Genomic DNA, 22229 nt, shown 5'->3' with positions numbered 1-22229 from the left:
TCGGGGGTCATTGCTGGGGGGGGGGGGAGTCCTCACTTTTCCTCTTTCTCTCTAGCAAGTACATGTGCCCTATAACACAAACTTTAAAAAAATAAAATTCTCTCACTTCTGGAAGCAAAAGAGTGCTGAGCCTGGCCAGCTGGCTGCGCTTCGGGGAGAACGGGTTTACTGGAGCTCTCCAGCGAGTGCACACAGCCGTCTTCTCAGCTTCCTCCCCACAACCAGGACCTGGGCATCGGCAAGTTTGGGGCCATGCCAGCTGAGAGACTGACATTTGCTCTAGAATCTCCAAAGTTTGCCTTTGTCCTGTTGTCTGTGAAGACTGTATTTGGGCATCTCAGACAACATCTTAGAAGAGCCAAGTAAAGCAAGGCTGGATTTAGCTTTCCTCCCTCTGGGTCCTTCATGCTGGTATGTGACCATGACGTTCCTTGAGGGACAGCTGGCCCCTCTCTGTGGTCTGCTGTGTTTCCAGAGCGGCCCTACAGCCCACAGGGTGTTGCTCAGGAGGAGCCCCATTATCTAGGAGAGCCCCAGGGCCGTTGCTCTTATTTCCCTGCTCTCCCAGCAACCACGGGGGGAAATAATGCTTCTGGGATTTGGTTCTTAGAGGACAGAATTTTCTTTAGGAGCTGACCATTGTTTCAGACCTGGGGAAGCCTATTCTCCTGGCCTTCCCAGGGTCCCCGGGTCTGTACTCTGTGGGCATCTTTCAGGATGTCCACCCTTTCTCAGGGGGGCCTTCAAAAGCTGCAGCTCTCTAGCTCTCAGACACAGCCAGCTTCAGTTTGGTTCTTAACTTGCATAGAACATTGAGCACATAGAATTCCCTGTCATAGGGTGCTTCAACCTCAGTGCTATTACATCAGGGACCAAAGGATGCTTTACTATAGGGGAATCCTATGGAGTTCTGGGTATTCAGTAGCATCCCTGGCTACCCACCAGATGTCTTTAGCCCCTGCACCTCAAGCCGTGACAACCAGAAATATCTCCAGACCTTGCCAAATATCCCTTGGGGGACAAGATCATCCCCACTGAGAAAGATTTCCCTGCTGTCAAGTGGTTAATTGTGGGTGCTGCTGGCTGACTGTGGCTCCCCAAGATGCCCACATCCTACCCCTGGGACTTATCAATGCCATTTTATATGCAAAAGGGACTTGGCAGGTGTGATTCGGGGAAGCGTGCTGAGATGGCGAGGTTCTGGATTATTCAGTTAGATGCAATATCATCACGAGAGTCCTTACAAGAAGGAGGCTGGAGCTGAGAGAGACAGAAGGCAACACCACAGCAGAAGCCACAGGGGAGGTTTAGAAATGCTGTGGTATTGGCTTTTAGGCTGGAGGAAGGGGCCACTAGCTAAGGAACTCAGGTAGCTCTAGAAGCTACAAGAAGCAAGGAAATACTGGGTCAGCATTTTTTTTCATGACCCATTTTTGCACTGGAAAACAAAAAAATACATCATGACTTTTCCGACAACCCAATAGATTCTTCTCAGAGCCCCCAGTAGGACCATGTCCTATTGACAGCTTGGTTTTGATCCAGGCTCCAACCTCCAGAAACGTATAATCATAAATGTGTGTTGTTTCCAGCCACTAATGTTGTGCTGATTTGCTAGAGCAGCCATAAGAAGCTAGATTTAACAGAACAGCTGAGGCAGCTGTACTCTGCTGACCTGGGAGAATTCCGGGGCAGATGTCAGAGAAAGGGGATGACATTACAGTATCCTGGGGTTACCTGGGGTTTGTCCCGATGGCATTGACTGAGAAAGTGTGTCTGTGGGGCATCAGCTCAAGAATCACTTGTTGGGTGACTACTATATGCTAAGCACAGAGCAATGGATAAAGGCCTCCTTTAAAAATAACTGTTATTCATTGGGACCAGCAGTTGGTGTAATGGCTATGTTGCTGGACTCTCATGTAGTCAACCATGGTTCAAGTCCCGGACCCGATGGCTCAAGCTCACGCCTGGCACGTGTGTGTGCATGCCCAAGATCTCAAGAGGAGAATGGAGGAGAAGGGATTGTGGCGTGGCCACCGCCCCCCGGGGGGGGGGGGTGATTTCTCGCTTTCTGTCTCTGTCTCTTTCTGGCGAGTGCACATGCCCTATAGCAAAAAACTCTACAAAAATAAATAAATAAATAAAAATAACTGTTATTTAATTAAATAAATAACTTCAAAATCTCAAATGCCTTAGATTTATAATTCTAAAAGTATCCAGTAGTTTCTTTGCCCGATGGACTCAACTCTAAGCTCCCATTCATGATTCTCAAGTCCTTCGTGTCTGGGCCAGAATCCTGGGTCCATGCCTAAAATGTAGTGATACTAACCCACTCACAAGGACAGGAGAGCACAGTGGTTATTCCATGCACTTCAGAGCCAGGCCAGTCAGGTGGCACAGGCAGGCATGTACTGAACCATAAAGTGAGAGGTCACCTGGCCAACTGTAGGTTCGGATCCCCAGATGAGCTGACTGAAACACTCTGGGCACGTGGATGTGTGCCCAAGATCCAGACGAGCCGGAGGGCTGGGGAAAGGGAACCGTGGTGTGATCAGACCCTGACGAGGTTGCTTTCCTTTCCATTTGTGTCTCTGTGTTTCTTTCTCTCGTGTGTGTGTGTGTGCACATGCTCTCTATCATGAATAAAATAAACTTTTAAAAAAGTGTAAATGTTAGTTCTATCCTCGGGGAAGTCACAGTTAAATGAGGAAGAGAGATAGGAAGTTTAAAAAAAGTGTGACTTTATTTTTGTTTTTTTTTATAGAGGTTTTTGCCCTCGGGGGTGTGTGCTCTCTGGGGAGAAAGAGACAGAGACAGTGAGAGGAAAAGTGAAAAATCATCCCTAGGAGGGATGGCCACACTGCAATCCCATCTCATCCACTCTCCTCCCAGGATCTTGGACACATGCACACATACCCAGTGTGAGTTTCAAGCCACCAGGTCTGGGATTCGAACTACAGTTGGCCATGTGGGGGTCCAGTGGTGTAACCACTGTGCCATCTGCTGGCCCCAGCAAGTGTGACTTTAAAACAGTGGCTGTCAAGGAGAAATCATAAGCAAGGTGCTGTAGAGAGCCCAGAGGGGGATAGAGAAGCATCCTAGGGAGGAAAAAGGAGGGTCAGAGGAGGGTCCCAGAAGGAGGCAGTGTCTAAGCTCAGCCAGAGTTGACCAAGCAAAGGAAGTGAGGAAAATTAGATTCGGTAGAAGGAACTGCAAAGAAGCTTGAGATAGCATGGCGTGCCCATGTGGTGTGTGTCTCTGTTCTCACCCCCTCATCCATGGCACCGGACTAATCCCTTTGATAGCCATTTGTCCTTCAACCCTATGGTGCCCTCATGAGTGGCATTACTATCTCCTTCCGACCATTGAGGAAATGGCCGTGAAGCCCAGCTTCACCTGGTAGGAAGGTGGTAGATCTGGCCTGGCTCTGAAATGCATGGGCTAACCACTTTACTCTCCTGTCCTTGTGAGTGGTTTAATATCATTAGACTTTGGCCATGGACCCAGGATTCTGACCCATACATGAAGGGCTTGAGAGCCGTGAATGGGAGCTTAGATTTGAGCCTGTTGGACAAGGGAACTACTGGATGCTTTTAGAACTGTAACCCTATGGCATTTGGGATTTTGAAGTTGGCTATTCCAGGTTGGAATCTCCCAGTCCAACAGCTTGCTAATTTTGTAATTGTCTTAAGATACAGGCATCAGGCCAGCCCTATAGGACATCAGTTAAGCGTGCACAGAGGAAGCCAGATCCCACATGACTGGTTGGAGTTTGAGTAGCAGCTCTGGGTGTTTGAAAAACATACATGCCCAGGATCTTGATGGGATAGTGCATGGAAGGAAAGAGGATTGTAGCATGACCAGGCCTTGTTGGGAGGTGCTTTCTCTCCCTCTCTCTTTCTCTCATGCACATGTACCCTCTGACATTATATTAAGTATGGCAAAACCAACAGATCAGGAGACTGCTGCCATTGAAAAAAGTTTCTTGTAATCAGATCCCAAGAGTAGGGAGCATGCCATGGCACATCGGGCAGGGTTAGGGGACACAGGGCAGCACCTGGGTCTGTCAGAGGATGGAGGGCGAGGGGAGGACTGTGGGCAGAAGCCCTTACTGTGGTTTCTGTGGGAAGGAACCAGTAAGTCAGAATGAGAAAGCTGTGGATTAGCCAGTGTGAGTAACTCCAGTGTGCTCTGGTCCCCACCTGGGGTGGCTGGGCAGGTGGGTAGTGGCCTGAAGAGTGAGAACCCAGTAAAGGAGAGGCTGAGGCGTGGGCTTTGGGTGGGTTAGTTTGCATAGGAAAGGCCAGGTCACAGGCCACCTTTTTGTTATATCTAAGAATTGCTAACCCTGGGAGGGTTAGTCAATCTAGCAATGGTATGGTTGTTACCGTGCAAAATAGCAATGGTGAAGTCACCCCAAGCATCAGCTTCACTAGTAGGGAGAGAGGAGGTGAGTGTTTAAAGAGGTCGATGGGCCGTTCCAAGGCTTGGTGGTTACGATGGCTGGAGTCCACATCGCTGACTGTGCAGTGAGTCCTGAGCCCAAAGGCTTTAATAACATATTAGGTGTGTGTGCGCATGCCCAAAATCCTGAAAAGAAGGAGAAATGGAGAAAAGATTCTGCTAGGTAGTCCCTCCCGGGGTTCACGAGACTCCAGATGCTAAAGCATCAGAATAAAAAGACATGGGCCAGCTCTGTGGTCTGGTGGTTAAGGCAGCCAGATCTCACGTGGATGACTGCAGTCTGAGTCTCAGTTCCAGTGGCTCAAAAAAAAAAAAACTCTCTGTGTGTGTGTGTGTGTGTGTGTGTGTGTGTGTGTGTGTGACAGGGTGGAGAAATGCAGGAGAAGGGATTGCAGTGTGACCATGCCCCATTCCAGGGTGCTTTCCCCTCTCCTCCTTCTCTGTCTCTCTCACTGGCAAGCACACATGCCCCCTGGCAAATGTTTAGGAAGGAATAAAGAGACGTGCTGCATATAGTTACCTTAGGCAAATTCTTTCACCCCTCTGATCCCCAGTTCCCTTTTTTGCATACTGGGGACACTACTGGGCCTTCTCATGGGATTATTGTCAGGATGAAGTAAAATAACGGGGCAAGGTCTCTGGGGCATTGCCAACATTCCACGCCTGCCAGTTCCTTTTCTTCTCTGTCTTCTACTTCCAAGATTTTCCTACAGGACAGAGGCATGCATGGCGGCTCCCAGGGAATGCCCTTTTCCCATATTTGGGGAGAATGGCAGGAAGCTGGGCTGGCTGTTGGGGGTCACAGTCCTTCTCCTGTGTGCCCACCTGAGAATCCGAGAATAGCAGTGGACCCATTTGTGAGAAAAATACACACACAGTTTTGCACAGAGCTTTGGTGGGACCAGACCAGTCCCTGCCCTGCACTTGGGACATAGGAACTAGAAACCAGAAGTAACCAGGGAAGGGTTCAGTGTGTCAAGGTGCTGGGAAACCCGTGGTGAAGATGAAACAGGGGATGTGGGAGGGGACTCACGGGCAGGTTGCAGTTTTCCAGGGTAGTGGTCGGGGATAGCCTGACCAAGTGAAGGTCTTTGAGTGAAGGTTTCTGTGAGAAAGGATATTTGCATAAAAACCTGTGGATGTCGGGAAGAGTGTTTCAGGCAGAGGGACTGGCAAGCCTGGATGTCCTGAGGTGGGATTGCGCCTGGAGCAGGTCTGAGAGCTGGTGTGAGAGGACCCTGGAGAGGGCAGTGGGGACTTGAACAGAAGCCTTGATGTCAAGGAGCTCAGAGTCGAACCCAGTGCAGTGAGGACTGCTGACAGGTAGACACAGACAAGTTTCACGTGTAACCGAGATGCAGCGGTAGAGGGCCCTATCGTGTCAGGTTCTGAAGGCCCTTTTGAGGGCTGTGGCTTTTAAATTTCTTTCTTTCTTTATGATAGAACACAGGCACACATGCATATGAAGTAGTTCGAGGGTGGGAGAAATGAGCACCCTCCTCAGAGTCTGGTAACACCATAATCCCCATTCTCTAATCCCCAGCCTGTTGGACTGGGTACTCAAACATGAGCCTAGCACATTTCAGACTGTCCAGGCTAAGGACTCGAACCACAGTTACCACATGAAATCTGGCCCCTCTTGGGAAGTGCTTTATTGCTGCACTATGGAGCTGGCCAAGGATTATGGCCTTCTTTTGGAGTGAAATGACATACCAGTCAGAATAGGCTGGCCTTGCTGTGGTTTAGAATAACCACACAATTGCTACCTGGTATGAACAGACCTGCTGCCTGGCAAGACTGTGTGTCACTTCTGTTCCTTCATCACTGGCTAGATCAAGTCCCAGCCATGCCTGAGTTCAGCAAGGTGAGAATAGGTAGCCTCTTCTAGAGAAAGGCATTGTAAACCAGTCATTATTGACAATCTACTAGGCACAGGAAGCCATGGGAGAGACAGACTGTAGCTTAGTCACTTCAGCTGCTGTTGGGTGAAGAGAATATTGGCACAAGGACAGATGCAAGGGACCAGATAGGAGGCCATTCTAACACCTGGGCAAGAGAGAAGGAGTAGAAGCATTGCCACCTTTGTAGTTGTCTAGACCGTCCCAGGCCTTCCAGGAGTGGGCCCTGCAGACCCATGAATTTGACTTCGTCAGTGCTCATAGAGGTGATTAGAGGCTGATATGTAATAACCAAATTGATTAAAAAAAAAAAACCTAATGTATAAACCTGAATAATAATTTATTAATGAGTGGGTGAGGACTGCAAAAAAGAATCTGGTTCTAGCCCTATGCCTAGTGGGTAAGGGAGTTGGATCCCACATGGCTAACTGTGCAATTCTAATCCTAGACCTAGTGGCTTGAAAAATTATGCTGGGCACACATGTGTGTGTGCCTCAAATACCAACAGGATGGAGAAATGGAGGAGAAGGGATTGTAGTATGACCACACCCTCTCCCTCTCACTCTGTCTCTCCGACTCTCTCTAGCAAGCACATGTGCCCTCTGCAAACTTTTTAAAAAACTAAGTCCTTCTAATTTGTATATAGCCACCAAGTTTTTCCTGAAGGATAGTTGATCCTGATGAGCTGTGTGCTGCTAATTGTCTTCACAACCAACTCTTGGCAGGACTGGGTGAAGCTCTGGTTAAAAGCATTTGCCAATTTCTGTGGTCTAAATACTCCTTTCATGCCAACTACAAGCCCACAACATGACATCAGCCAGCCTACAAAATTCCTGAAACGTTACTGATTGGCCTGCTCCAGCACACACTAATCCTGACTCTGGGAGTGAAAGAACCCTGGTTTTCAGTGTAAGCTCTCTTGCTTACAAGAGTGTGACACTGGCCAGGTTACTCACTGACTTTGAACCTGGGTCATAGAAGGCAGCTTCGATGCTTGTTTTTGTCCCCTTTGGCTGCCCATATAGGCAAGTGCCTTTGCAACTCCTACTCCATGGCTGTGTCTTTTCGTGGAGGTGAGGACATGAGATAGTTGGATATGCTTAGGAAGGTGGTCCACATAGCTGCCTTAGTTTTTCTGAGAACATTTCCAAGAAGAGGCTGTACTTTTAAAAAGGTAGGGAGATTGGGGGGGCGGGGGGGAGTTTGATGGCTGGAAAGGGAAGAATTGCCATCTAAATGAAACTCAGTGCAGGGAAATACAAAATATTGGGTGGTTGGAAAAGTAATGACATATTTTTCTACATTTTCCTAAACAAAAATACATCATGACTTTTCCGATGACCCAATAGTAATGGAGTTGCCCCAAGCATTAGCTTCACTAGTAGGGAGGGAGGAGGTGAGTGTTGAAAGAGGTAAATGAGCCAGCCCATGGCTTGGTGTTTAAGGTGGCTATATCCCTCATGGCTGACTGTGAAGTCTGAGTCCTGAACCCAAAGTTGTGCATGCCCAAAACCCTAAAAAGAGGGAGAAATGGAGAAAGGATTGTGGCATGACCATTCCCCAGGGGAGTACTTTCTTACTTTCCATCTCGCTGTTTCTCTCTCTCTCTCTCTCTCTTTCTCTCTCTCTCTCTCTCTCTCCGGCTAGCACATGCACTCACTGGCCAAATTAAAAAAAAAAAAAAAAGAGGTAGATAATGTCTTTGACTTGCAGAAAGACAAATAATCAGTTAAGCTTGTGTCTTGTTTTGGGGAATCTATAGGGGACCAGTGTATTGGAATACAATGCCATGTTGTTGCAATAAGGTGTCATGCTGTGTTAGCATATGGCTATGACCACATCTAAGTCTTTAACTACAGGTTTAGTTTCCTCATCTATAAAATGGGGACACACACAGTAAGAAAAGGCTACTATAAAGGGCTCAAGAAATGACAGACAGAGCGGCCAGATCACCGGGGGAGGGCTAAGGGCAGGACAGGACGAAGGAAGATGCACATCTCAGTGCCAGCTCTCACACAGTTGGGAAAGAGGCACAGAACCAGTCCTCACATTCATATTTTTGCTTATTCTCCCAACTGGCAACAGTATAACTGGCAGTGACCTTTGGACATAGTACTGAGACCACCATATTGGACATTCCTTGAGATCTGCCCCTCTTGCTTTTCCCCATGTGACATAAGGTGTGGTCACTCCAATTCTGGAATCTCTAGACCCTGGGACCAGTGATAAGAGCCCAAAGGTCCTCTCTCCAAATCTTTCTCGGGGGAATTGTTCTCCATTCCCACTCCAGGAGGCTTTAGCTTAGTGTCTTCTCAGCCAGCTGTGCTGGACTCAGGTTAGCTCAGTGGGTGAGGCATAGGCCCCGCCTCCTGGCCTGCACCAGAGAAAGTGAGTAAGCTGTGAAGGTCACGGCCTGGAACTTGTCATAGCCAAACGTGAAGTGTTTAGTAATTTCCAGTCTGATCCTTGGCATGCAGAAAGTGGTCAAGCTGTAAGTGGGAGTTGAGAATTCTTCCAAGAATGTCTCTGGAGGGTCCCATAGCTGGTCCCTGTAAGCTTGAGTCTGGTCGGGGGAAAGCATTGGCTTGTAAGACAGCAGTCTTCCAAGTGAGCCACTGCAGAGAGGGAAAGCCCGCCCTTCCTCCCTTATAATGGAACAAACTGCAGGCCTCGGAAGATGAATCACCTACCAGTGGAGAAGTGATCGTGGCTAATTCTACTGGAGTCTGCCTCTGTGTGCCCTGAATGTTACTCTCCTGAGCAAGGCTGAGTAGAATTCAAATGGGGTTTTCAACTCAGTACTCCAGGGCCGTTCTCAGACACCCACAGCTACTGTGCTTCCCATCCACCTTTGTTTCTCCCCACTCACCTGGTCCCTCACTGAACCCAGCGTTGGGGGATCCATTAGTGCCAGGGTTACTTTCAAAGCCAGTGGAGTTAGTGTCTGCACTTGAACCCTGCTTCTGCCTCCTGATATTTGTATGCTTTGGGAAACATTTCTTAATCTAGAACAATGGGTTTAAATAGAGTATATATTAGTTTGCAAGAGCTGCCTTTACAAAGTACTGTAAACTGGGTGGCTTAAACAACAGAAGTGTATTTTCTCATGGGTCTGGAGATGGGAAGTCCATGGTCCAGCTATTGGCAGAGTTGGTTTCTCTTGAGGCCTCTCTCTTTGGCCTGCAAAGGCTGCCCTTTCCCTGTGTCTTCACATGACCTTGCTTCAGTGTGTGTATGCCCCTGGTATCTCTCTGGTGTCCAAACTTCCTGCTCTTCTCTCTTTCTCTCTCTCTCTCTTTTTCTTCTCTCTTATTCTTTTAGTTTGCTATAAGGTGCATGTGCTTGCCAGAGAGAGGCAGAGAGAGAGAGAGAGAGAGAGAGAAATCATCCCCCACAGAGGGGATGGCTACACCTTAATCCCCTCTCCTCCACTCTTCTCTCAGGATTTTGGGCACACACACATGCACCCAGCATGATGCTCTAGCAGCCATGTCTGGGACTTGAACCGCATAGTCAGCCCTGTGGGATCAAGTTGCTTAAACTGCCATGTCACCTGCTGGTCTCAAACTTCCTTTTCTAATGAGAACAGTCAGATTGGATTAGGGCCCTACATCATGACCTCCTTTAACATTTGTCACCTCTTTGTAGGCCTTATCTCCCAATGCAGTTGCAGTCTGAGGTGAAGGGGATTAGGACTTCATCATAGGACTTTATGGGTGGTCACACTTAAGCCAAAACACAGGACTCTTGTGCATATGTTGTCAGGGAACCCCACTGCGTTTTCTGGGACAGCTGAGTACACTGAGGGAAGCTTCAGAGTGAGGATCACTTCTTCTATCCTGGCCCTTCATCACCTGCCCCAGTTGAGTCCCCAGAATGAGCTGGCTCCCCTGAGGTTCCCTCTTCTGATGACCCACTGAAGAAGAGTGACAGTTCTACCTCTGTGGGTTTGTGAGGCCGTGGCTTTGTCCAGAGAAAAGATGCAGAAGTGGCCAAGCCATGGCTCACTTTCCAATCTTAACAATGCTGCCAAAGCCACAGATAGATCATGTGTTCCTTTTGGGCAGGCTGAAATCAAGTAGATCAAGTGTCTTCCTTCATTGGTTCTTGCATCCCTAGAAGGAAAGTGTCATTCTCTGTTGAGCGTTCAGTGAGCAGCTCACTTTCAGGGCAGAGCCCTAAAGTGGGCCTCATTTTCCTGGTCTCTTCTCTGGGATGGACTTAGCCTTCTAACAAATGATTTTGGACCAAAAAACAATGTACCTAGAGCCTTAAATAGAATGAATTTTTCAAATATCCATTAGAAAGAGATGGGTGGGACCATTAGATGGTGTAATGTTTCTGTTGCTGGACTCCAACATAGTTGACAGTGGTTTGAGTCCTGAACCCAGTGGCTTAAAACTCACGCTGGGTGTGTGTGTGCGTGTATGCACACAATCCTGAGAGGATAACAGAGAAGGGATTGTGGCATGGCCATGCCTCTTGGAGTGATTTCTCACTTTCTGACTCGATCTGGTGAGCACACATGCCGTATAGCAATCTCTAAAAAGAAAAAAAGAAAGAGGCTGGGGTGAGGATTTTGGCCACCCTGGGTACACCCTCCCGACAAAGGGTCAGCGCTGTGTCTGCTCTTGGCCAAGGAAGTGGGGCAGTCACAGCAATGCAGAACCCTCCACTCTGTCTTCTGTGCTACCTACCAGTCTCTTGTGCTCAGGCTCTGGCCAAATGCCATTTTTTTTTTTTTTTTGGTCTTAGGCAGGACCTCTGCCGGCATCCTGACCATCAGGCAGAAGTTCCTCCCTTTCTCTTTTTTCCCTTAACTTGGAACATTTGTGCAATGCAAAGGACATGACCTGGTGTTTGAGGCTCTGAAGGACCCATGCTAAGTGTCAGAGCAGGTTCCTGTAGTTGGAGAAGGCCGTAACCTAAGTTACAAATGACCGTGGGGCAAGACTACCCAGTGCATCTCTGAAAGCTGAGCTGACAGAGAGGAAAGATGAAGAAAAGATGATAAGCTGGGGAGCAGTGTGACATGACAGGAAGAACGCTGTGCTCAGGTTCTAGTTTGGATGACCAGTGATTCTCAAGAGAACACTGACTGAGCCACCCAAATCCCTGTACCTCCTCTTCCTATGGAATGAACAGGTTGAAGTGGACGATCTGGGAATATCCCCCTGGATACATCATTTTGTGATTCATAACTTTAACAAGTTGGAAATGTCAATAGATGAGGCAGAGACATAAGATCAGGGCTGGTCACCAACTGCTCATCAAACATTCTGGCCAAGTGTTTGGAATTCCAATCTCTCATGTGACTACTTCTCAAATCCTTGTCATTTAGCTGTTATGTCTTACAGCATGTGGGAAACATGTGTGCTCCACCTAAAGAGAAATTCTGAAATCCCTAAGCAAGAACCAAGGCAGTGCCTGGTCAGCTGAGAGGAGAGTAGTTTCAGTGACATCCTCATGAAGGACGAGGCAGGAACAGAACATCATTCCTCAAATCCATAGTGAGAGCTGGAAATGGTGTAGGGAGCCCAGAAGCTAGAGCCATGAAGAATTGTATTTGGCTTTGCAAATTGTGCTTGATGAATATCTGAATTCCTGTTTATTCCGGTTTGGTGTTTGTGGGACTAATGTCACAATGCATGAACAGTGAAATAGGAATAGTGAAAACCGAGGGCTGTCCCGCTTCCACACCCCTAGTCTGTTTAAAAGCACACTCATAATATACTCCATGGAATACTATTCAGCAAAAAAAAATAAAAAATAAAAAAAATAAAAAAAAATAAACAAGACCCTGGTATTTGATGGAAAATGGACAAATATGGAAGACTTATTGCTGAGTGAAGCAAATAAGGCTATGAAAGCGAGACATTGTACATCTCCATTTATATACCGACTGTCCACCCCTTGTGGTAGAGACTGAAAGATTGAAGGACATAAAGGCATTGAAGATAGAACACTGGAGACAGTGTGGAAGGAGGGTGGGAGAGGGAAATAGTGTATTGGAGGAAATTAGGGAGACAATAGAAAGATAAGACATTTGTGGGACATAGAAATGGTTTATTACCTATTGATGATAACGTGGATAGTATTCTCAACTGGAGTGGTCTAAGGTATATTTCATGTTGGGTAAATTCTCTTTACAAGCTAAATGATGTATATAGCAATTGAATGTATAAAATAATAATAAAGTAAGTAAAACTTAAAAAAAGAAAAAAGGCGAACTCAGAATTAGACTGAATTAGACCATGCCCAGGAAAAGCTGGGCTGCTTTTTCTTACATTATGAACTCAGCACTCATCTATTTCTGAGTGCTAAATAATAGAGAAAACCATTGGTTTTGTTTTATTAGAAGAATCACAAAAATCAAGCCTTCTTCCCTTCTGTAGAACTCCCCTCTGACTGCTGACGGTTGTCCATACCTCCCAGGTGTATCACCGTGAACATCAAGGAATGAGTGTGCATAGAGAGTAGTGATAAGATGTTTAAAAGGAACTTTCTGAGGGTGTACCAGTGTTTGAATCAAGCCTGGTATAGACAAACAGGATATCATTGCATATTCTCTGCCCTCCAGAAACCTTTAACCTAAATCATATGACTCCTAACAAGACCCATTTCCTTCCCTGCCCCAACCGAACAGACAGTATGAACTGGATTCTAAAAGGTTAGTCAACTAACCACACACAGCTGCTGTAGAAACAGGTGGGATTCTCTGTATGGACCACGAGCAAGGAGGGATACGTAAGTCTTGTGTTCAGAACTTTCCAGAGATGTAAGGAAACTCACCGTCAGTGCTCATGAGATGTTTTTCAGATAGGTTTCCATGGAGAAATTTTACAAGTGTCTCTCTTGTTTGTTTGAAATCTTGGTTGTTATTATTACAAAAGCAACATATGTTCACATAGTAATTGACCATCCAGGATTTTTTTTTTTTTTTTGGAGAGGTTTTTGCTATAGGGCGCATGTCCTCACCAGAAAGACAGAGAGAAACAGAGAGACAGAAAGTGAGAAATCACTCCCCAGCAGGGATGGCCACGCCGCAATCCCTTCTCCTCCATTCTCCTCTAGGGATCTTGGGCAGGCACGCAAGCACGCCCGGCATGAGTTTAAGCCACTGGGTCCTGGACTCGAACTGCGGTCGACTACATGGGAGTCTAGCAACATAGTCATTATGCCAACTGATGGTCCTGATTTTTATTTTTAGAGATATTTGCAGTAGGGCTCATGTGCTCGCCTGGGAGACAGAGAGACAGAAAGCCAAAAATTGGCCCCCGGTGGGTAGGGGAGGAGGTGGGGGGATGTTCAATTCCTTCTCTTCCATTCTCCTCTTGGGCTTTTGGGCACACACGTACATGTACTTGGTGTGTATGTCCAGGACTCAAACCTTAGTTGACTACATCAGAGTTCAGCAATGTAACCATTACGCCATCTGTTGGTCCCATCCTGGTGTTTTATTGGGTTTTGTTATTGCATGATGTTGTTCTGCGAGCTGAGACTTTGAGTCTGAACTTGAGATGATAAAAGGAGGGGGTTTGTGAGGTGGACAAGAAACCATAGGAACACTTTGCGAGAGGGAAGATTGTCAAGTGGCAGAGAACTTTGATTCTTCGTTGAGGTTTAGATCATGGTGGGGAGATGGGTAGGAGCCCTGGGAAAGACAAGCTTGAGGCTGGAGGTCTGGGCACTTGAATTAGTCTCCTGAGGCTCTTGGATCCAACCTTTACATTTAAGAGAGAAAACAACTGGGTAATTTGATTTCAGCTTGGAATAATGTCATGGGGAATGTGCTCTGTGGGAAAGTAGAGAATTTGATAAAGAGATAGATCATTGCCAAGGGGACAGCATTCAGGTCTCCCGTTGTATTTAGCTCTGAAATTTTAAGAGAAAAGACCAAAAAAAAGGCCCTAGGTAGACTGAGAAAAGAATGAATGGGAGAATCTGGGGTGATGGAAGAAGCTGGGTTGAGAGGAGATTGTAGGACAGTCCTCAGCAAATGACAGGTTGTTTCTGGGTAGATTTGGAGAGATTCTAGTAACTATTGATTGTGTTTTCTTTGATTTAGTTACAAATAGCAGGTAGACAGGGCTAGAAATAACACTGTTCTATGGTGATTCAAGTATCGCATGGGATCAGACATATTTATCCTTTCCAAATCTTTGGCCATTGGGAAGTTATACAGGGAATAAGGTACAGAGGCCTTAGAAACCTCAGCAAACTGGTGAGGAAGACCGGAACCCCCAAAGCATGAGTTATGTCACTATTGATTTTTGGAAAGAACCCAGAGAAGGACAGAACTTTCTGAGTCAAGGTCCAAGAGAACCATGAGCAGAGGTTGGTTAGAGAAAGCAACAGGATTGTGGAGAGGCCAAGACAGACCAGAATGAGCTGGTAAAATGAGCAGGATTTGCTAGGGTTCTTGATAGGGTGGCCTTAGATAGTAGATGGGGAAGAAACTGAATGGAAGGATGTTTAGGAAAGGGCTCCTTGGGCACTTGAATCAGATGCAAAAAGGTAAAAAAGGTGACTGCAGTGCCTTCTTTGAGAATAGTTACAGAACTTGAGGCCATTGGTCTTCACAGTCAATATCCCCTCCCCTCTATGGACTCCTTTGAGAGCACAGACTACTGGTGACAGGAACACCAACCCTGACCACATATCCACGTGCAGCAAGGATCCATGGGAGCTCGTGATTCCTTAAGGTAGAACAAGTAGGCTGCCCCCCAGTAAATGTGGTTAATGACCCTGGTAGCCCCAGTTCTCAACCCCCTGGCCAAGCTCACACCCGCAGTTTCACTCTTGAGCTGTGCAGCTCCTAAAATTCCAAACGGGGTTGTGGAACAAAAGCCAGATTTCCAAAGTTGTTAGCATAGGGAACAGTTGTGACCTCCAAGTTTGGTTCCTGATTTTGTGTTTCTTTCTCCCTCCTCCTTTAGATCGCAGTTGTGTGGGCGTCTCCTCAGCCGGAAGCCCCGCTGTGCCCCGCAGTTGATGTCCAAGGTTTTGACTGTGTGGGTTTGTGTCTTTCCGGCAGGTGTCTCCTCTGTGACTTCCCTGATGTCCCTGGCTTGGGTGCTAGCCTCCTATCACAAGCTGCTGCGGGACTCCAGGGACGACAAGAAGAGTATGAGCTACAGAGGGGCCCTCATCCACCTCTTCTGGCGCCTCTTCACCATCTCATCCCGAGTTATCTCTTTTGCCCTCTTTGCTTCCATCTTCCAGCTCTACTTCGGGATCTTCGTGGTGGTTCACTGGTGCGCCATGGCCTTCTGGATCATCCATGGCGGAACAGACTTCTGCATGTCCAAGTGGGAGGAGATCCTCTTCAACATGGTGGTAGGGATTGTGTACATTTTCTGCTGGTTTAACGTCAAGGAAGGGCGGACTCGATATCGAATGTTTGCATATTACACAATAGTCTTGACCGAGAATGCTGCCTTGACGTTCCTTTGGTATTTTTACAGAAACCCGGAGACCACTGACTCCTATGCGGTGCCAGCACTGTGTTGTGTCTTTATTAGCTTCGTGGCTGGGATTGCATTGATGCTCTTATATTATGGCGTGCTGCATCCCATGGGGCCACGAGCTAAGATCTTTGCCAGCTCCTGTTGTGCCGAGCTGCTCTGGGGCATCCCTTTGCCCCCCGATGTTGAGCCCATGGCGCCTCAGACCCCTGGGTACCGGGGGACCCAGGTCACGCCCACCAGAGCCGTAACGGAACAACAGGAGGATCTCACGGCGGACACTTGCTTGCCCGTTTTCCAAGTGAGACCCATGGGGCCCTCTACCCCGTCGGGGCGTCCTTACCACCCAGAAGGGCCCCTCATTAAGATTGACATGCCAAGAAAGAGATACCCAGCTTGGGATGCTCATTTTGTAGACAGGAGGCTGAGAAGGACTATTAACATTCTGCAGTATGTCACCCCCACGGCAGTGGGCATTCGATATCGAGATGGACCGCTCCTCTATGAGTTGCTACAGTATGAGTCTTCACTCTAAGAGCGTCTTGGCCTAAGTCGAGAAGGGGACCTGAAGTGGTTTGCGGTAAACACCGCTTGCAAGAAATAAACCCTCCCTTCCCCCACTACACAGACCACCACAACCACCACCGCCGCCACCACCACCACCACCACCAACACCAACACCACCACTACAAAAAAAAATAATATTAAGTCACGACCCCTTCAGATAAGCTTTCTTTCCAGTCGCTGTATGTATACAAAGATATTCTCTATGTTTTGTAAGTAAAAACAAAAAGAAACCTTTCTTTTGTTTTTTACACATAAGAAACAGTATTGAAAAAAAAAAAATCCCACATTATGGTTCCTAGGGTGGAGAAAGAGGAGTTATCTCCACTCCACAAGAAAAAAAAAAGTTTTATACCTTACACCAAGTGTAGATCATTTATGGGATTGGTGCTGATTGAAAGTACAAAACAAAACAAAACAAACAACAAACAAACAAACAAAAACCTTCAACTGCCTTATGCCCTTAGGTGCTGAGTTTCATTAAGTACTGTCACATTTTCTCATACAAAACTCTCTGGTGATTTTCACACCAGGAGAGGGAAAATTAAATAATCAAATGAAACAAATCAAGAAACAAAATAAAAACGAACCAACAAATACAATACAAAGTAGTCATTCTTCCTATCTGATTATTTGTATTGAAAAAAAAAAAATCTTCCAAAAGCAAAGGCATAGAAATCTCTCCCTGTTTTTGAATTTCTCTCCCTTCTCACCTGTACCTCCTCCCACTTCACAGAGACTTCTAGGAGTTCCAGAGCTGTTTGAAACACAAATGGCTGGAAAAGCTCCTTGAAGGCTGACTATGTGCCATTTTAACATTCACCTAGCAAGAATCACATGTGTTTCCCAGTGAAAAGCAAAACAAAGCAAAAAGCCACCCTTATAATTCATTAAGGACAGACAATTCTAAAGCATATTAAAGTTGATTTCCATATATGTAATTAAAGAGAATCAGTAATAATAAAACTCAGCATAGTAGCAAAAAGAACGACATCAATTTAAAGGCACAATACTTAATCAGTGACTGGCGGCATGATGTGTTCCATCATTTTAAGGCTGTGAACGATATACATTTATCGCACGTGATATTGTGTAAGGCCTCTTCTATTTCCATTTGGTGGGAAGCCTTAAATTGATCTGGAAAGAATTCTTCATATTTCATTTGTGCTTTTTTAAGAAAAATATAACACAAAGAGGAAAACTAGAATATATATATATGTATATATATATATGTGTGTATATATATACATATATATATTATATATAGAAAAGAAGTCAAATTGTAATAACTGACCCATTTCAAAGACTGTTTGGTGCTTCTGTCTTTCACCATTGTGGTTGGCTGAAAACCATTCAGCTCACTTGGTGCATCTGGGTTGAATGGGAAATTTTGTGTGTTGAGTATGTATGTGTGTGTGTGTGTGTGTGTGTGTGTGTGCGCGCGCGAGCCCATAGCACACGTGTATATGTGTGTGTCTCTGCTGCAAGGTCTTGCCAGAAATATATAAAAGTGATATAAGATGAACTCTAATTATGGCTTGGTTGAGGTGCAGTATAAGGGGCTGGGGGAGTGGGGGACGAGGGGCAGAGGTACTTACAGTGAGCCCCTGTCTGGGGGGCAAGACCACACCAGCAGCATACTCCAGGTCTAAGAGGCCATGTTGTTTGGGTGAGGATTTGATTCAACTGCTTCTTTTCTCATTGTACAAAGTTGAGTTTTTGAAGGTGTTATAAGTATGTTCAACTCTTTAATTTCTTTTTTTCAAAGTCTTGCTCTTTTAAAGAATATTTCTGTTCTAGGGCATTATATATAAAATAAAATTGTGTGTGTGTATGTGTATATACATACACACGCACACACACACACACACACACACACATACTATTTTTAAGTAAATGCTGTTAGTCTTCGATGTGTGTAGCTGTGATTATTTTTAAATTCCAAATATAACTATTTAGGGTGCAAGACCTCACATTGAACTATTCTTAAGTTCAGAAACTGAGGAATTGTTTTTATGTTTGTGAATTTTTAAAAAATTATTATTCAAATAAGCTTCTCCTTCTCACCCCCTTCATTATTTTTCTAAATCAAAAACAAAAAGCAAGTTACAATATCAGTTGTAAAGCCAAACGTTCCTTTCTTTGGATTGCTTCGATTTCATATGTGATCATTAAGCTCTGCAGTGTTTTCTCAAGCCCTCCCTAACTCCAGGGTTCTCTGGTGGGAAGGAGGAGCGGGAGCCCCCACTCTGGGAAGCAGACTAAACTAAAGCACACCGGGCTGTGGTAAGGACCAGCCAGGAGGGCCTATCCCTACCCATAAAAGGGACAGGCCCACTTGCCACTCACCAGTTATTTGAGGGGTTGAATCTGGCCAACGGTCATTCCTTAAGCGTGTCCTTTTCATTCTGCTCCCTCCCAAGGGCTTAGCTCCTGAGTGTCACTACGTACTCTGCCAAGGCCAGGGAAGGTGAGGCCATTTGAGGGGGCCACCCCTTGGGTTGGCTGGGATTCCAGCTCCTGTCTGCCTCCTGTCTAAGCTCTGTCTGCCTGGAGTCATGCCAGGGTCCATCACTCAAACAGCTTGACGCTGTCCTCCACGTGTCCCCTCGAGATCTCTGCCGCTTGGGCTTGTTCGTCTGTTCTTGGTCTTCCTTCCTTTTGGTTTCTTCTCGTTTGAACACAGTCATCAGTTTTCATCACCACCTCTGTTTCACTACTCAGCTTTTAGCATGCATGCGTGTGTATACATGTGTGTTCACGTTTACATGAAACTTAGAAAGAAAACTGCTGATGTTCACCTGGAGCACCCCCAGTTGGGATAACAGCCTCCAACTCAGGGAGGGCCCTCTGGGAACAAATCAGATCACAGGACATGTCGGTGCCCTCGACTGTGCTTTGCAAGACTCAGGCAGGAGGCCATACTTCTTCCTTATAGTGGCTCCCTCCCTCTCATACCCTCCATCATGGCAGTCAGTACCTTTCCTAACCATGGAAATAAAAACACACATCTGTGAGTGGCAGCAGGGAAAGCCAGTTTTACAAAGAGACAGGAAAAGAAAGAAAAGAAAGAAAAGAAAGATGGGTTAGAAAAGAAGTAGAGAAACATGGAAGGAAGAAAAGAAGGAAGCTAGAAGAACGTAGACTAGAGTGTTACTTGGTGTCCTAGGATTACCAGCCTCCAGAAGTTTTCCATGCTTCTAGCTACAAGGAAACCCTCTCCTAGTCCTGGGCCCCATCTCCTCTGTGATCTTCTCTTCCACTTCAGAGAGCTGCTGTCGCCTGGCTGACCCTGGGCACCAATGCAGTGCTTTGAGCCCACACAGTGCTTTGAGCCCACACAGGATGTCTGTCTCCACAGACTGATAACTAGGACCCTGAAAACCCAGATCCTTAAGGCTATCCTGTGTACGGCCCTGATGCACCTGGTGAGATGTGGCGGTCTCGTCCCATGCTGGGCATCTACTTTATTCTACCATTTGCCGGAGCCCTGGCTGTCAATGTGCCACCTTATGAGCCAACAAGGTGCCAGCCCATTCTGCTTCCTGATGGAACATCTATGATGTTTTGTTTTGTTTCACTGCCTGGACCCATTTCTTTTCCAAGAGCTATAGAATAAAGTAAGCTATCTTCTTTGCTTCCCTTTCCTTATTGTCCCTCTCTTCCCATCAAGCATGTCTACATATCCCTGTATTTAATTCCTCTAAATGCATAGAAAATTTGGCTCCATTCTCAGAAATTTTGTAGAATCACCAAAATACAACTGCTTTTTGCAAGCTGTTTCTTCCTTGCTTGGGTAGGTCTGCCTCTTCTCTTAGCCTCAGATGATGTCAGAGTGATGTCCCTTGAGCTCATTGTCACGAGCCCGTGATATCCCAAATGAAGCTTTGTGTCTCTTAAGGCCATGATGAGGGATATTAGAGAGTCAGTAGGTCAGTCCCCAGTAAACACACTTCCCTGGAAGTTTCTTATATTCTAAACATACTCTTCCACTCTGTCTCTAGAAGGTATCACCTTGCTCTTCAGGGTTGAACTTGTCCTAACAAATTGGGAACCAGATATGCTATGAGGACACACACTCACCCCAAGTAGATCAGGAGCAAGAACAGAACAGGTCCCGTCTCTCTTAACTGCACATGATATGGCCTCAGTCAGGGAAGATAACATCTCCTAATGGCTCCCACACCCCACCTCTTGAGGCACAGAGTCATCCAGCACTTGAGGGTCTCTGTGGCTTTAATCCACCCCTCAACACCATGGCCCTTCAAGTCCTTTGTGGCTAAAAGAGAGCAGATCCTGTCTGGCCCATGGCCATGAGGGCGATTCTGTGGGCCTTGCAGCCTCTTCGGTCATGGGTATCAGACCCTGTCCCACTACATGCCTGATTTCCAGAGAGAAAAATATCCAGGTTTTCAAAGTGCTCCTAATTACATGATCATCTCCATCTCCTGCCACTTTTACCCCCTCACACCACACAGGGGCAGAAAGAAAGTTTTCTGATGCTCATCTCATTTGAGCAGCACCAGACCGGGCTGTGGCCTCACGTTTTCATGTACATCTAAACCCCCTCCATGGATTTCGTGTCCCTGAGAGAGAAAGCATATTTTCCCTTTCTCTGTCTAGCCCGCTCTTTGCTCACAGTGGACTCTAATGAGCCCCAAGCCTTGCTGTCCTCAGACCTTAGCAAATGTTTCTCTCCCCATTACCCGGGAACAGAGCAAAAGGAGGACCACAGTGCATAGCATTAGAACCTTTGGAGTGGACAAGAGGATGCATGATCCTAAGAGAGAATGAGCCGGGACATATTTTACAGCATCCACACCTTCCTGCTCCTGGCTCCCTCAGGATAGTCTAGGGAGGGTAACCTCGCCTTTGCTTGGCACAGACAGTAGCATTTTCTTTGCCTCGCTTTGAATCATGGGTCTCGCAGGTGTGATGACAGCAGCCCTAGGTGAGAGTTCAATGCTGGGGTTGGTGGGGGGACAGTCCCAAATATACCCTTGTTTGATTTTCTTCTCAATAACGATTCCTTGGACAATCTGAAAAGTGCGAAAATAACACTACCAGATAATTTGTGGAGTGTGAAGGGAAGAAAACTCATTGCAATGTGTTTCCCCTAGATCCATGTGACATTTCCAGTGGGGCAGAGCCATTGCTGGGGAAACTTGGAAGAGCTCAGTGGAGACCAGGAAAAGACCCTACACAGGAGTGAAGAGAAGGGCACAGAAGGGTGGACTGGCTTGATAGGGAGCAGCTCTATTCATTCCACTTTTAAACATTTACAAACACTAGACTCTACCGGCAGCCCTCCTCGCAAAGCGTACACTATGAAAGTAAGTGTGCTACAGGGAGTGAATTTAAGTCAGCATGGGCTCCTCTCACTAAGGCCCCTTGTAAATGAGATGAACACAATCAGAATTTCTCCAAGGTACCCTTTACCTTTCATCCCAAACTGGTCACTGTCACAGAAGCAACATTCCATTCTCATTTGCAGCTCAACCTGCAGAACGTGGCAATGGCAGTAGCCAGCCAGCTGAAGGTTAGGAAACCCTAGCCGTAAAAGGAGTCCCTTGAGCATCCTAAGTCATGGTGTGCCTATCCTGATTTCAAATAAGCAGCTCTGCCCTCTTAAGGACTTTTTTTTCCCTAAGCCTCTCACCAGGGAAAATGATAATGCTTATTCTAAATTCCTGGCTATGACAACACTAGCCTCTTCTTATCCATCCTTACCTATCTTAAAGATTCCTCTCATCCTTTGCTATTTTAAAGGTTTCATTTCTCACTTACACACTGTATCTTGTGCTATTGGCCAAATAGCAAAAGACAAGGGCACTGCCTT

The 22229-nt window shown here is 46.4% G+C and overlaps 1 protein-coding gene across 1 annotated transcript in view; it reads left to right on the top strand.

The window, feature by feature from the left end:
• XKR6 (XK related 6) overlaps positions 1-17572 on the top strand; it is an 84668-nt gene extending 67096 nt beyond the window's left edge. The window contains exon 3 of the mRNA XM_027765439.1: positions 15397-17572. Within this exon, the coding sequence (XP_027621240.1) occupies positions 15397-16361 (965 nt within the window). The 3' untranslated portion in view covers positions 16362-17572. The remainder of the gene's footprint in view (positions 1-15396) is intronic.
• The last annotated feature ends 4657 nt before the right edge of the window (positions 17573-22229 follow it).

Source organism: Tupaia chinensis, unplaced genomic scaffold (assembly GCF_000334495.1).
Source record: "Tupaia chinensis unplaced genomic scaffold, TupChi_1.0 Scaffold138390_1, whole genome shotgun sequence".
In the NCBI taxonomy this organism is placed as follows: Eukaryota; Metazoa; Chordata; class Mammalia; order Scandentia; family Tupaiidae; genus Tupaia; species Tupaia belangeri.
This window is presented reverse-complemented; position numbering and strand designations above follow the sequence as displayed.